Consider the following 16,026-nt stretch of genomic DNA (forward strand, 5'->3'; position numbering starts at 1 on the left):
AAAAAAAAAAAAAAAAAAAAAAAAAAAAAAATGTTCAGGATCAAACACTGGTCCTTGTGCGTGCTAGGCAAATGCTGTGCTGCTGAGCTACACCTCAGCCTTTTAAAATTTTATTTTGAGATAGAGTCTTGCTAAATTGCCCAGGCTGGGCTCAAATCCTCCTGCCTTAGCCTCCCAAGTAGCTACAAGTACGGATATGTGCTACTATGCCTGGCTTAATTTTGGTTTTATATTCTTTGTTATATGAGACTTGTTCTATATTTAAGCCCTCAGGAATCTGATTAAATACACAAAACCTAACTCTGATTTAACCCTAACTCTGAACTGTAGCTCAGGGCTGTTGTGGTATTGCACAGAACAGCATCCACTGTGTCTTTTGTTAGTGGTGCACCTTGAGGTGGACATCTCAGTGCATCTGTAGGTGACAGTCCCAGCTGATACTGTCTGAACTGCAGTCCAGGCCAGACAAAAGTGCCAGAATTGATTGCTATAAAGGTTGAGTGGAGGCACACAAATAAATGAATAATATACTGTTTCTAGTACTGCTGGCTATGTGTGAAATCTCCCAAAATATATTAAAAATGAAAGAAGATAGAAAAAGTAAAGTAGAAACAAAACCCCTGACCACCTAGGAACAATGCTGCAGTAGAAGTGTGAACTTGAACGTGTTCCTCTTTTTCTTTTCTTTTTTTTTTTTCTTTTTGGTCTTTTTGAGACAGGGTGTCACTACGCAGTTCAGGCTGGTCTTTAACTCACTTTTTAGCCCAGGCTGGCCTTGAACTCGCAATGATACTCCTACCTGGCCTCTCGAGTGCTGGGATTACCGGTGTGTGCTACCATGCCTGCCTTGTTCTCTTTCTGGGATGTGCTAAACTGCTCTCTGATGCTGCAGAGCAAGCCCACAGCTGTGGAGAGAGCCGAGCAGCCAGGCACTGTGATTCTTCCCTTAGTTGAAGGTACCTATCCTGTATGTGCTACCTGCCCACTAGTCACTTAGTAGCTTCTTGGTTATGAAATTGACTATCTCAGTACTGGAATGCCTGTGTTCAAGTAAACCTTTGTTTGACCTACCCCCGGAGTGCAAGAGTAGTGATGCCAAAGGCCAGCTGTAAAATGCTTTCTTTATCATTTCACATCATCACGAGAAGAGTAAGCCCAGTTCAGTAAGATATTGAGAGAGACTGTATTCATGTGTAGTATATTATCATGATTGTTCTATTATTATTATTAACCTTTTATTTTGCCTAATTTAGGAATAAAACTTGATCATAGGTATGTGTATATAGGAAAAAACCGCCAGGGTTATAGCTCAGTGGCATAAACACCTGCCTGGCAAGCACAAGGTCCTGAGTTCGATTTCCAGTACAAAAAAAAAAAAAAAAAAGGAAAAAAAACCATAGTGTACATAGTATTGAGTGCTATCTACACATTTATGATACTGGGGATTGAACCCAGAGTCTTTACACTGAGTTACATTCCCCAGCCTTGTTTTTTTTTTTTGAGACAGGTTCTTGCTGTGTAGTTTAGGCTGACTTCCAATTTAGGATGATCCTCCTGCCTCAGCCTTCCAAGTGCTGGGATTACAGGTGTGTGCCACTACACCTGGCTCTTTTGCTGATAATGTGAAGGGAACTGTTTTCTTAATTTTTTTTTTTTCATATTTTTCATTGCTGGTGTGTACCCAGAAATGCAGCTGGTTTTTGTGTGCTGATTTTTATGTGTTTTTTTTTTTTTGAAACAAGGTCATGCTGTGTACTTTAGGCTGTCCTTGAACTCAGTATGTAGACGAGGCTGGCCTTGGACTTACACCCATCATCCTGTTTCATCCTCCTGAATATTGGGATTACAGACATGCACCACCATACCCAGTTGACTTCTTTGTGTGTAATTTTTCCAAATTCATCCAGTTTGTATCTGAACCTCATTTTTTTGTTACTGAATAAATGACATTATATGAACATGCCACGTTTTGTCTTTCTACTCATTCCTTACTGGACGTTTGGTTTGTTTCTGTTCTTTGACTCTTACGAATAATACTGCTGTGAATATTTGCATATACAGTGCTGTGTGGACATGTTTTTATTTCTCAAATGTGCACCTTGGAGTGATGTTGCTGGGTCATGTACTCACTCTGAGTTCAAGCACTTGAGAACTATCAGGCTATTCCCCAAAATAGTCACACTATTTTGCATTCCCACCAGCAATGTATACAAAGCTTCCAATTTTTCTACATTCTCAACACTTGTTATTGCCTATCTTTTATTTACTTATTTATTGGTTTTTTGAGGCGAGGTCTTGCTATGCAGTTCACGATGACCCTGAACTCACTTCGTACCTCAGGCTGGCCTCAAACTTGCAGCAGTCCTCCTGCCTTAGCCTCCTGAGTGCTTGGATTACAGGCATGCATCACCATGACCCACATGCCTGTCTTTTAATTTTAACCCTTAACTTTGAGTCTTTGATACATCTTGAGTAAACTTTTATAATTGGTAAAAGGTTGAAGGTCCAATGTACTTCTTTGTTTTTCCCTGCTTGTAGGAGCGGAGTCCTGGTGCACTTTCTACAGTTCAGGGAAGTGCACTGTGCACAGGGACTTGCTCCATTTCTCTCCATGTGGCTTTATGTCTGTGGATAGTTTTTCCAGCTTCTTTTGTGGAAAAGACTGTAGTGTTTCCATTGAATGGTCCTGGCCCCCTTGTAAATCAGTTGACTCTCTGAGTGTGGTTTTCTTTCTTGGCTCTTAGTTCTATGCCTTTGGTCTGCATGTCTATCTTTATTCTAGTACCACACACTGTTGATTGCTAGTTTTGTAGTTAATTTTGAAATGGGACAGTGCGACCAGTGTGGTGGTGCACACCTGTAACCCCAGCACTCAGGAGGCTGAGGCAGGAGGATCACCATGAGTTGGAGGCCAGCCTGCACTACAAGTGAGAGCCTGTCTTAAAAAAAAATAGGGAAAGTGGGAGACTTCCAGGTCTCTTCTTCCTTTTTGAAGACTTTTGCATTTCCATACAACCTTTAGGAACACTTTGTCAGTTCACACATAAAATTTAAAAAATTGACCTTAGATACTAATTTCCACATTTTATTTTATTATTTTATTTTATTTTTGTCTTTCTGTCTTTTGTGTATTTCTCCCCCCCCCCCCCCGCTCCGGTACCAGGGATCGAACTCACGACCTTGCGCTTGCCAGACAGGTGCAGTGCCACTGAGCTAAGTCCCCAGCCCCTGTCTTTTTGTATTTTTGAGACAGGATCTCCCTAGGCAATTCAGTCTGGCCTTGAACTCACTTTGTAGCCCAGACTGGCTTCAGACTCACAGTGATCCTCTTTTCTCAGCCTCCCAAGTGCTGGGATTACACACGTGCACCACCACACCCGTCTCCACATTTTATTGTATGTGGAGAAAGTGGTCTGTAAGACAGTAGTCTGTGCTCATTTCAGCAGCATAAATACTAAAATTGGAAGGATACAGAGAAGATTAGCATGGTCCCTGTTCAAGGATGACATGCAAATTCGTGAAGAGTTTCTTTTTTTGGGGGTCTTTTTTTTGAGACAGGGTCTTGCTCTGCAGTTCAGGGTGGCCTTGAGCTCGCTTTGTAGCCCAGGCTGGCCTCAAAACTCACCACGATCCCCCGGCCTCAGCCTCCTGAGTGCTGGGATGGATTATAGGGGTGTGCCACCATGCCCAGCAAGTTTCACATTTTTAAGTATTAAAAAAAAGACAAACAGTCTTTTGGAGTTACTGTGCCTGTCTTCCTCCCTTCCTCCCTTCCTTGGCATAACTGGAGATTGAACCTATGACCTGGACACTGAACTTCATCTCCAGGCTTTTTAAAAATATTTTTTGGCAGCCTGGCATAGTGACACATACCTGTGGTCCTAGCACTTGGATAAGGCAGGAGGATTGCCTGAAATTTGAAGCCAGCCTGGACTACATAATGAGTTCAAGGTTAACCTGAACTACATAGTGAGACCCTGTCTCAAAAAAAAATTATTTTTTTACTTTGAAAACTGGGCATGGTGGTGCATGCTTGTGATCCCAGCACTCAAGAGGCTAAGAGAGGAGGAATCCTGTGAGTTCACGGCCAGCCAGGGCTACATAATGACTTCAAGGTCAGCATGAAGGCCAGCATGAGTCTTCCTCCTTCTCCTCATCCTCCTTTGTCTAAGACAAGGTCTCACTGTATTTTCTAGGCTGGACTTAAACTCAGTATGTAGCTGAGATTGGCCTCAAACTCACAGCAGTCCTCCTGCCTCAGTCTCCCACATGCTGGGATTACATGTGTGCACCCAGTGCAATTCACTTTCTTTTTGGTACCCATCTACCCCTCATCCCAGTCATTGACAGCTAGTAATCCATCCTCTATTTCTAAAATTTTATCATTTAAAAATATTATAAATGCTAACATGCAATAGGTGTATGTAATGCAACTCCCCACAATGAATGTATTTATTAGGTATTGTAAACATGCTATAAATTAGCTGGGTGCAGTGACTCATCCCTGTCATCCCAGATATTCAGGAGGCTGAATTGGGAGGATCCCTTGAGCTCAGGAATTTGGGACCAGCCTACGTGACATAGTGAGACCCCATCGAAAAAACCCACCCAAAACAAACAAACAGGGCGAAGGATATAGCTCAGTGGTATAGCACCTGCCTGGCAATTGTGAAGACCTGAGTTCAATTCCTGGTACCCAACAAACAAACAAACACAAACAGTTATGACTGGAATCACACAAGTGTGTAACCTTTTGGGTTTAGTTGGATTTGTGGAGAACTTCCCTAGAGAGCCTTCCATGTTGTTGCATGCAGCAGTGACTCCTTTTTATTGCTGAGTGTTTTCTGCAGTGTGTATGTGCTATGGTTTGTATAAATGTTTGTATTTGAAGGGCACCTGGACTGATTGCAGCTTTGGACTGTTATAAATAAAACTTTTCTGGACATTTGTGTGTAGGTTTTTGTGTGAATTTAGATTTTATTTCTTTAGGATCAGTGCCCAGGTCCAAGGCACCTTTTATTTATGAGTTTCTATCAGTTGCTGCTTTATAGAGCCTGAAGAATCCTATAAGGTGTGTATGTGTTAATGATGGTTAGATCTTGTTTTCTTGTTCCTTTTACATGTGGGTAATATCTGTCATTTCTCCTCCATCTTAGATTTAGTCAGATATTAAGATTGTGCCTTAACTTTTTGTTTCATATTTATATGACACATTTTTCAGTTGTTATGCTTCAGCTTTTCAAAGTATTTTTTGGAGTAAATGTATTTTTTAATCCAATTTCAGATGTTTTCACTGATTAGGTTAGTCCATATGTAGTTGTTGATATATTGGTACTAATTTCCTCCATTTTATTTATTTGTTTGTTTTTTTAGATGGTGTTTTGTTTTGTTTTTATTTTATTTTATTTTATTTTATTTTATTTTATTTTATTTTATTTTATTTTTTGTCCTTTTGAGACAGTGTCTCACTATGCAGTTCAGGCTGGCCCTAAACTCACTTTGTAGCCCAGGCTGGTCTCGAACTCGCAACGATCTGCCTGCCTCAGCGTCCCGAGTGCTGGGATTACAGGCGTGTGCCACGACGCCCAGCTTGTTTTTTGTCCTTTTGAGACAAAGTCTTGCTGTGTGGTTCAGGCTGGCCTTGAGCTCACTACGTAGGCCAGGCTGGTTTCAAACTTTTTGCAATCCTCCAGTACTTTTTTTATGTTTTTATGGTGACTTCCCTTCATATGACAGTAAGGAGGAGAGACAGCTGTTTTATTGAAAGGGCAGCACAGATATTGTTAAATCTATTAAAGGAGAAAGAGATATCCATGACAAGCAGTCTTAAATTTAGGAAAGTAAAAGAATGTATTTACAACTTGTAAACTAGCAATAAAGCAAACAAAAGTAAAGCAAAATAGCTGGATGTGGTGGTGTATGCCTATAATCACAACACTCAGGAGTATGAGGCAGGAGGATTGCCAGAAAAATTGGTAAATGTAAAATATGAAATAAAATGGACCTAGGCTTCATGGTGCACGCGTGTAATCCCACCACATGCCACACCTATAATCCCAGCACTGAGTAGGCTGAGGTAGGAGGATCACTGAGAGTTCAAGACCAGTCTGGGCTATATGGTGGTTTCAGGGCAGCATAGCAAGACCTTGTCTCAAAAAAACAGAGGGGAAGAGGGAAGCGGAGAGAAAAAGAAGTTATTGTAATCCAGTATAACCAATATATCTGAAAGTGTTAGTGTAATAATTTTACGTATTTTATGTGATTTGGTCTGTTAGTCCGGCTATTAATCTGTTTATGATAATTAACTTGATAAATAAGTAAATCTGTTGCTGACCAAGAAAAAAAGTCTGTTAGGACTTTATTTGGATTACATTGAATCAGTAGATCAAAGTAGGGAAAATTGACATATTAATAATATTGCAGCTTCTAGTCCTTGGTACAGTTGGTCTTTTCATTTATTTAAATCTTTAATTTTTCTTAGTACTCTTTTGTAGTTTCCATTACATAGGTCTTGCACATACTAAATTATGCTAAAAGATATTACTCTCTTTTTTTATTGTTTTTTTTCCGGTACTGGAAATCGAACTCACAACCTTGCGCTTGCCAGGCAGGCGCTGTGCCGCTGAGCTAAATCCCCAGCCCCACTGTTTTTTTTTTTTTGAGATAAGGTCTCTCTGTGTAGTTTAGGTTGGCCTTGGACTCACTGCAATCCTCCTGGCTCGGTCCCCTGAGTATTGGGATTACAGGTGTGTGCCACTATGCCTGGCTGGTCTTAGATATTATTGTAAATAGAATTTTAAAATTTTTTCATTTTGCAGTTATTTCTCATATATATAAATACAATTACAGTTACTTTTTGTATATTGACTTTGTAAAGGGCAAGGTTGCTAAATTCAATCTTATTCCAGTAGCTCTTTTTTTTTTGTCTTTTCTTACAGATTTAAGACACTTTAAATTATGAATAAATGTAATCTTTTAATTTCTTCTTTCTTTTTTCATTTTGTTTTTCTTTTTTTGAAATAGGTCTTGCTTTGTAGTACAGACTGTCCTTTGTAGTACAGAACTCACTATGTAGCTCAGGCTGACCTCAAACCTGAGGCCGTCCTCCTGACTCAGCCTTCCTAGTGCCAGGATTACAGGGATGTGCTACCATACCTGGCTATATTTTCTTTTTTAATCTGTATGTTGACCTTCACTACAGTCTTTAATAGTATGGATAGAGCCCTTTGTTCTGGTCTTAGGGGGAAGCAGCCTGTCTTTTCACCATTAAATATGCTGATAGTTGTTTTTTTTTTGATAGTTGTATTTTAGAGGATGTCCTTTCTCAGGTTCAGGAAATTTCCTTCTGTTTCTAATTTATTGCAGTTTTTTTGTTTGCTTTCAGATAGGGTCTTGCTGGGTGGTTCAAGGTAGCCTTTACATGTAACCTAGGCTGGCCTCAAACTTGTGATGATCCTCTTGCCTCGGCCTGCCAAGTGCTGGGGTTACAAGTGTGCACCACTGTGCCCGGCCTGAAGTTTTTTTTTTAATCATGAAAGAGTATTGGATTTTTCTCCAGTTACTCAAACACAACCATATTATTAACTACAATGTTCTAAATGCTCCAATTAGAAGCTGGGCATGGTGGTGCATGCCTATAATCCCAGCACTCGGGAGGCTGAGGCAGGAGGATCATTGTGAGTTTGAGACCAGCCTGGGCTACAAAGTGAGCTCAAGGCCAGCCTGAACTGCATAGTGAGACCCTGTCTCAAAAAGACGCCCCCGACAAAAAATGCTCTAATTAGAAGGCAGAGAATAGCACAGTGAATAACAAAGCAGGAATCAATCATATGTTCTTTACAAGAGAAACAATTTAAAGACATAGATTGAAGAGTATTAAAGGATATACAAATATGAATCACAAGAATAGTGTACTGTATTAATAGTATTGGACAAAGTGGACTCCAGTGTGTACTGCCAGATAGTGAGAGATGTTTCAAAAAGCTTAGTCAGTTAAAAAGGCACAACAGGGGCTGGGGATTTAGCTCAGCGGCAAAAGCGCCTGCCTGGCAAGTGCAAGGTCGTGAGTTCGGTTCCCGGTACCGGAGAAAAACCAAAAAACACCCCCCCCCCAAAAAAAAAAAGGCACAACAGCCGGGCGTGGTGGCGCACGCCTGTAATCCCAGCACTCGGGAGGCTGAGGCAGGAGGATCTTTGTGAGTTTGAGACCAGCCTGGGCTACAAAGTGAGCTCAAGGCCACCCTGAACTGCATAGTGAGACCCTGTCTCAAAAAGACAAAAGGAGGAAAAAAGGCATAACAGGACTGGGGATATAGCTCAGCGGCACAGTGTCTGCCTGGGAAACGCAAGGTCCTGAGTCCTGGTACCAAAAGGGGGAGCGCATAACAGTCCTAAATATGTAGCCAAATGATAAAAGAAATTAAAAATACATGAAATGGGACAGAATTAAGAGAATAAATAAATACATAGTACAGTTGAAGATAGAGCCCTTTTTCTCATTAAGTGATATCAGTAGACCTAAAGTAAGTGAGAGTATAGAAGTCTTGAGCATCTTGGCATGGTGGCACACAGCTGTAATCCCAGTACTTGGGAGGCTGAGGCAGGAGAATTGCTGTGAGTTTGAGGTCAGCCTGGGCTACATAGTGAGTTTAAGGCCAGCCTAAACTACATAGTGAGACCTTGTTTCAAAAAACTTGAACAGTTACCAAAAAAAAAAAAAAAAGAATTGAGCAGAGTTACCAAGTATTTAACTGACCCCCAAACAATAATAGAAAAAGATTGTTTTCCAGTATGTATAGTGCATTCACCAAGATGGACCATGCAGGCTGTTAGCAAACTAAACCTGTAGGTCAAATACAGACTACTGCCTAGTTTTGTTTTGTGCAGTTTGGGAACTACGAATGGATGTTATGTTTTTAAACCATTTGTTAAAAAGAAGGAAAAATATACAATAGAGACCATATGTGGCCGCAGAGCTGAAAATATTTACTGCTAAGATTTTTATAGAAAAAGTTTGTTGACTCCTTTGGTAGGCTTTATTTTATTTTATTTTATTTTAGTTTTTTTTTCCGTTACCGGGAATCGAACTCATGACCTTGCGCTTGCCAGGCAGGCGCTGTGCCACTGAGCTAAATCCCCAGCCCCTCCTTTGGTAGGCTTTAAAACAAATTTTTATCATTTGTTTTGAGGTCATGTATCATTTTTGTTTTTGTGTTGTTTTGATTTTTGTCTTCATTGTTGTTTTGTTTTGTTAATTTTTAAAATAAAAATATTTATAACAAAAGACAAATTTTTATTTCTTGTGATATTGGGAATTAGGCAGTGCTCTGTCACTGAGCTACATTTCTAGCCTTGTAAAACAAATCTTGGAGGCTGGGGATTTAGCTCAGTGGCACAAGTGCTTGCCTGGCAAGCTCAAGGTCCTGAGTTTGATCCCTGGTACCGCAAAAAAAAAAAAAAAAAAAAAAAAAAGAAATCTTGGGCCAGGGATATAGCGCAGTGGGGCAGTGCCTGCCTGGCAAGCACAAGGTCCTGAGTTTGATTCCCGGTACTGAAAAACCATAAAGCAAATCTTTCTAAAATTTAAAAAAAATTTTTGTCTTTTTGAATCAGGGTCTTGCTATGCAGTTCAGGCTGGCCTTGAGCTCACTTTGTAGCCCAGCTGGTCTTGATCTGGCAGCGATCCTCCTGCCTTAGCCTCCCGAGTGCTGGGATTATAGGTGTGCACCACCATGCCTGGTTCCCAGTTTCTCTTTCCTTTTGAACAATTTCTTCGCATTTCACAATATCTATTGTACATTTTTTTTGTCTTTTTGAGATAGGGTCTCGCTATGCTGTTTAGGCTGGTTTTGAGCTCACTTTGTAGCCCAGGCTAGTCTTGAACTTGCAACAATCCTCCTGCCTCAGTCTCCCGAGTGTTGGGATTATAGGTATGTGCCACAATGCCCGGCTTTCTATTGTACATTTTGAGTCTTACTTACTTTTTCAGCTTCTCACCCTAGGGAAACAATATGATGTTTGCACATGTGGGTCTGATTTATTTCACTAGTGAGTATGGACTCAAGTTGCATCCATTTACCTATAAATGTCTGAAGTTTATCCTTCTTTGTGGCTGACTAGTACTCAATTGTATAAAAAGATCAATCTTTTTTATCCAAACCTTGACTGATGGGCATTTGGGTTGTTTCCAAGATTTAGCTATTACAAATTGTGCTGCTATAAACATGGGTGTACATATATCACTGTGGTACAGTGTTTTTAATTCTTTTGAGAAGATACCCAGAAGGGAAATAGCTGGGTTGAATGAAATCTCTAATCCTAGTTTTTTGAGGAATCTCCACATTGATTTCTTTCTTTCTTTTTTTCTTTCTTTCTTTCTTTTTTTTTTTTTTTCTTTTTGGCTTTTTGAGACAGAGTCTTGCTATGCAATTCAGGCTGGCCTTGAGCTCACTTTGTAGCGCAGACTGGCCACACTGATTTCCATAGTGGTTCCACACTCCCACCAATGGTGGAAAAGAATTCCTTTTCCCTCACAGCCCCTCTAGCATGTGTTATTAGTTGATTTCTTGATAATAGCCATTCCTTCTTGGGTTAGATGAAATTTCAGTGTTGTTTTAATTTGCATCTCTTGAATGACCAGTGATGTTGAACATTTTTTTCATATATTTATTTGCTGTTTATATTTATTCATCTGAGAAGTGTATATTCATCTCAGATGCCCATTTTTGGATTGGGTCTTTAAATTTGGGAGGTCTGATTTTTTTTTTTTTTTTTGAGTTCTTTATATGCTCTCAATAGTAATCCTTTGTCTGAGGAACAGCTGGCAAATGTTTTCTCTTACATTGTGTGTTGTCTCTTCACTCTGTTGGTAGTTTCTGTTGCTGTGCCCTTTTTTTTTTTTTGTAAGATAAAGTTTTTCTAAATGCCTAAGTTGCCCATGCTGGGCTTGAATTTGGGTGCCTTGTCTCAGCCTGCCAGAGTACTGGGGTTACAGGCATGTACCACCACTCTCAGCACAAGCATGCTCTTTGACCACAACAAAATAAGAAACAATAATAAAAAATAGTTCAGAAATACCAAAATAATTGGAAAGTTAAGCATTGTGCTTCTAATCACCTATAAAGTCAAATAGAAATCACAAGAGAAATTAGAAATGTCTTTTTTTTTTTTTAGAAATGTCTTGAATTCAATGAAAATGAAAGAATACTAAGGTCTGTAAGATGCAGTTGGAGAATATGTACCACTGAGTGTTGATAATTTAGAAGAAAGTTCTAAAACCAGTGATCTAAAAGTCTACTATAAGAAGCCAGAATAAGCAGATTGATACAGTAGAAAAGAGGTTACAAACACTAAAAAGAAATGAGGCAATAGAAAATTAACAAATAAGCCAGGCATGGTAGCATATATCTCTAATCCCAGCAGTCTAGGAAGCTAAGGCAGGAGGATCTCAAATTCAAGCTCAACCTGAGCAGTTTAGTGACTTGATGAGGCCCTGTCACAAAATTTAAAAAGGGAGGGGCTGGGGATATAGCTCAGTGCAAAGGCCCTGGGTTCAGTCCCCAATACCAAAAAGAAAAAAAGGAAAATTAACAAGTAATAGAAGAAAATGTCAAAAGCCGTTTTTAAAAACAAGGTATTACTAATGTGTGGAAACAAAAGAGGGAACATTATTATAGACCTTACTCAATTTTTTTGTGTGTCTTTTTTTGAGACAGGGTCTCGCTATGCAGTTCAGGCTGGCCTTGAGCTCACTTTGTAGCCCAGGCTGGTCTTGAACTCGCAACGATCCTCCTGCCTCAGCCTCCTGAGTGCTGGGATTACAGGTTGTGCCACCATGCCCGGCTGACCCTACTCAATTTTAAAAGAATAGCAATATATGAGTAGCTCTGTGCTAAATAACCAGTTTAGATGGTATAGTCAAATTGAGTCAGCAGTACTAAAAAACAGAAACAAGAAGTAGAAGATAAAAGTTGGTTCAACATATTAAAGAATAGAATTCGTTTGAAAAGTCACTATAGACAGCTTTAGGTCCACCTGGTTTCACTGGTGAACTCTGTCAAACACCAGGATAAATCGCATCATCGTGTACTGCATGTGTTTATGTGCATGTACAGCGTTCATCTCAGCAGTAAGCACGGCTGCAGGGCCAGAAGGGCCAAGTCCTTGCTCAGTCTGCTGGGGAGAGTGTTTTTGGAAGAGTAAAGGGAGGAGAGTGCAGTCTGTGTGAGAAAGGTTCTGTGTCCTTGTGGTGAGGCAATTCCTGGAGACTACAGAAGTACCCCAGCCTGATGTGTAGTTAGGCTGGAGTCAGTGGCAGTTTTGAAGCTGAAATCTGAGGATTTCAGCTTACCATGAAGACATGGTATTTCAGAAGCTGTGGGGTTGAGGCTAAATGCAGAGGCTCCTGTATCATGGGCATATAGGGCAGCACAGCCTTCACAGACAACTGGTCATTTGCAACTGTGGGCAGTCTTACCTTTTTAAATGTAAATTTTAAGATAATTACTACCTATTACTATTTCCCCCCTAGTTCTGGGGATTGAACCCAGGGCCTTTGCACACCACCCATTCCCAACCTCCTTTTTTTTATTTTGAGCCAGGGTCACTAAATCACTAAGTTGTCCAGCCTAGGTTCAAACTTGCAGTCCTCCTACTTCAGCTTCCCAAAGTGCTGGGATGTAACATTGAAAGGATTAATAATTTCAAAATAAACTTTTTAACTTTGTTAAAGATTCAGGCTTCATGTTTTCTTTTTGTAGTAGAACAGTGTAAACTTGCACTGGCCCACAGACTTACTGTGAGACTCACTGGCAGGACAAATTTGTTCAGGCAGCAAGAGCCAGGAAGGGAACTGTGGAGGCAGAGGCAGAGTAAAAGTGAGCTCGGTGGCAGTCTTCAGGTTGGGGTGTCAAAACCGCATGCTCAGATGGTGTGTGAGGAAGGTAGCAGTTTCGTGGGTGACCATGGTGTTGTGCAGCTAGATGGGAATAGTGAACAGAAAGGCGTAAGGGCAGGTGGCAGCATAGGAGGGCAAGATCACACAAAGTGAGCTGTTTTGAATTTGACTTGCTGAGGTTGAGCTGTGTAAGATTTTAAGGAGAATGTGAGCGGTGTTCACTCAGGAGAGGCTGGTACTAGGAAGTGGGCTCATGTTATGAGTTTTTAATGTTCTCAGGATGGAGCGGTTTCCCTGGCGCTGACACATGGGAGACCTCAGGATGTGTTGGCCTCAGGGAGCCAAGGAGCAAGCGAGAGGACCCAGAGGCACGTTGAGTACTGCAGGTAGGGCTGGAACAGATAGCAAGGAAGGTGAGTTAGCCAGGAGGACCCTGGAGGGGCAGGTCCCGAAACTGGGGGTGTCTGCTGCAGAGAAGAGCAGTTACTGAGGAAAGCCCAATCCCCAATCCTGAGCCCCAGGAATTATGTGTGTTCATGTCCGAATGGACTTCTTGCATTTTGATATAGTTCAGCTGAGGGCACAGTCGTAGAGTGAGGAGGAGTGAGTGATCTTTTCCCTTTGCTTATAGCTCTGTGGCCATCACGATGTTCTGGAAGTTTGACTTGAATACCACATCCCATATTGACAAGCTGCTGGACAAAGAGCATGTGACACTGCAGGAGTTAATGGATGAAGATGACATCCTGCAAGAATGTAAGGCTCAGAACCGGAAGCTGCTGGACTTTCTGTGCAGGCCACAGTGTATGGAGGAACTGGTGAACCTCATCACACAGGACCCACCCTTGGACATGGAAGAGAAGGTCCGCTTCAAGTATGTACTGAGACCATAACCGGACCTAGTGCTGGGCAGTGCTCAGGGAGGACATGGGCAGTGTCTGAGGACAGCCAGAGCCATGACTCTTGATGGAGATGGAGACCTTAAACACCTACCCCATCTGAGAAATGAGGAAGTCACTGTGGGTTTTGTCATTTGTGAGATTTAAGAGTTCACAATCTCTGGTTGTGTGTGTTTTCTCATTCTGAGTTATATGTAAAAGGCGAAAGATTTATACGATCTGAAGAGAAACCAGAGTATATCATTCTGAGTTACACGTAAGTTTAAACTAAGTTGGTGTGGTCAGAGCATTTTGAGCGACAGTATACTAAAAGAAAAGGACTGATCCTGTGATAGAGAGGCACATAGAATTGCTTCAGAGTTGGCCCTAGCCTAGCAGAAAGGCCAGACTGGAGAGACATGCAGTACAGGTGTTTGATCACTGAACTCTAGGAAATGCTTCACTGAACACTCCAACTTGAAGGAAGTATGTTGTTGTCATTAGTGATACTGACCATTCTGAGAGTTTTTCATAAAATTCTCCATTCAGCATTTGGCCAGGGTGTTAGAAGATGACAGAAAGGGAAGGGGCAGTGTGGCAAGATGGTTGGAGCTTTGAGTGAGGACGGGCGTGAACTGGGATAACACTGGCAGGCAGACCCAGCCTCCAGGTTTTGTGGATGTGGCTCCACGAAGAGACCACATGGCCCACTGTCTCCCCAAGGAGAGCTGGGGTTGAGTGGCAGTTGCTTTCAGGTCCAGGTGCTTATAAGGAAGTGTAAAATACATGCATGTGGTGGTAAAATCTTTTTTTTTTTTTTCTTTTTTGAGACAGGGTCTCACTATGCAGTTCAGGCTGGCCTTGAGCTCACTTTGTAGCCCAGGCTGGTCTCCAACTTACAATGATCCTCCTGTCTTAGTCTCCCTAGTGCTGGGATTACAGGTGTGTGCCACCAAGCCCGGCCTTATTTTTAATTTTTAAGAGTGCTTTCTTATTCTCAGATTTTTTTGTTTTTCATTTTTGAATCAGAGTTGCACTATGTTGCTCAGGCTGGTCTTGAACTCCTGGGATCCAGTGATCCTCTTGCCTCAGTCTCTTGAGTGTTGGGGCTACAGGCACATATCACCTTACCTGTTTCTATGGTTGTGTGTGCATGTGTGTGTGTTACTGAGGGGCACTGATTACATCTTTATTATTTTATTTTGAGATTGTTCTCACTAAATTGCACAGATTTGCCTTAAACTTGCAACCCTCCTGCCTCAGCCTCTGTAGGATTACAGGTGTGTGTCATCACATCTAACCCAGATATTTGAATCAAAGCTCCCAGTTCTCATTCTGGATACTGCCTCAGTGTATCTATTGCCTCTGAGACTAGTGTGAGTTTTAAAGTTCTCTTCTGTTCTCTGGACTCTCTTCTGTGTGCCTTGTTTTGGTTAGTGCCTCATCCTTTCAAGAGTGAGGCCTTAGCCGATGTGGTGGCACAAGTCTGTAATCCCAGCACTCAGGAGGCTGAGGCAAGAGGATCACTGTGATTTTGAGGGCAGTCTGGGCTACATAGTGAGTTCAAGGCCAGCCTGGACTACAAGTGAGACCCTATCACAAAAACCAAAACAAAACAAAAGAGTGAGGCCTTAAACCCTGCACAGTATGAGGTCTGAGTGGGGTGTATTCAATCTTTACCCAAAGTGAGTGGTGCCCAGTTATTTGGTTAGATGACAGCTGGTTGACTTTTCTCTTTTTCCCATTGTTTCCTTTAGGAAAGGGACAGAGGCCCAGTAGCATCCTGGGAGAAGACTCAGAATGAATGCCTGGGGCACCTCATATTGTTCTGGAGAGCATTTTATTACTGCTGGGTTGTACTTGGTGTCCCTGAGTTATGAGCTGGGTTGGTTCAGTAGTCCCTGAACAAACCTTCCTAGCCCTGGGGAGGGTCTGCGTGTCCTGCTCTATGACAGTTTTCAGCTCACCCTCCTCTTTGCCAACCACTCTCTTGATAGCCAAACCTCACTTCTAGTTGGTGCTGCCCTCTCTAAACACCAGAGATTCTGCCTTGCTTGGGCTTGGTCAGCCAGGTTTTCCAGGCCTGGTCCAGTGTTATTTCTGCTTTGCTTTGTTTGTTCTTTCTCTCCCTCCTTACCTCCCTCCCTTTCTCTCTCCATCTCTCTCTCTTACTCTTTCTTTCTTCCTTCCTCCCTCCCTCCCTCCCTTCCTTCCTTCCTTCCTTCCTTCCTTCCTTCTTTCCTTCTTTCCTTC

At 41.6% G+C, this 16,026-nt stretch overlaps 1 protein-coding gene across 10 annotated transcripts in view; it reads left to right on the forward strand.

Annotated features, from left to right (window-relative positions):
- Ppp6r2 (protein phosphatase 6, regulatory subunit 2) overlaps positions 1–16,026 on the forward strand; it is a 62,483-nt gene that overhangs the window by 8,663 nt on the left and 37,794 nt on the right. For 7 of the 10 annotated variants that reach the window (XM_005379559.2, XM_013511407.1, XM_013511403.1 and 4 more), the window contains exon 2: positions 13,527–13,769. In XM_005379559.2, the coding sequence (XP_005379616.1) occupies positions 13,543–13,769 (227 nt within the window). In that variant the 5' untranslated portion in view covers positions 13,527–13,542. Of the gene's footprint in view, positions 1–5,050; positions 5,072–13,174; positions 13,282–13,526; positions 13,770–16,026 lie in introns of those variants that run through there. The other 3 variants (XM_005379561.2, XM_005379557.2, XM_013511405.1) reach the window with 3 other exon arrangements.

Source organism: Chinchilla lanigera, unplaced genomic scaffold (assembly GCF_000276665.1).
Source record: "Chinchilla lanigera isolate Chin_1 unplaced genomic scaffold, ChiLan1.0 scaffold00012, whole genome shotgun sequence".
NCBI classification, from domain to species: Eukaryota; Metazoa; Chordata; class Mammalia; order Rodentia; family Chinchillidae; genus Chinchilla; species Chinchilla lanigera.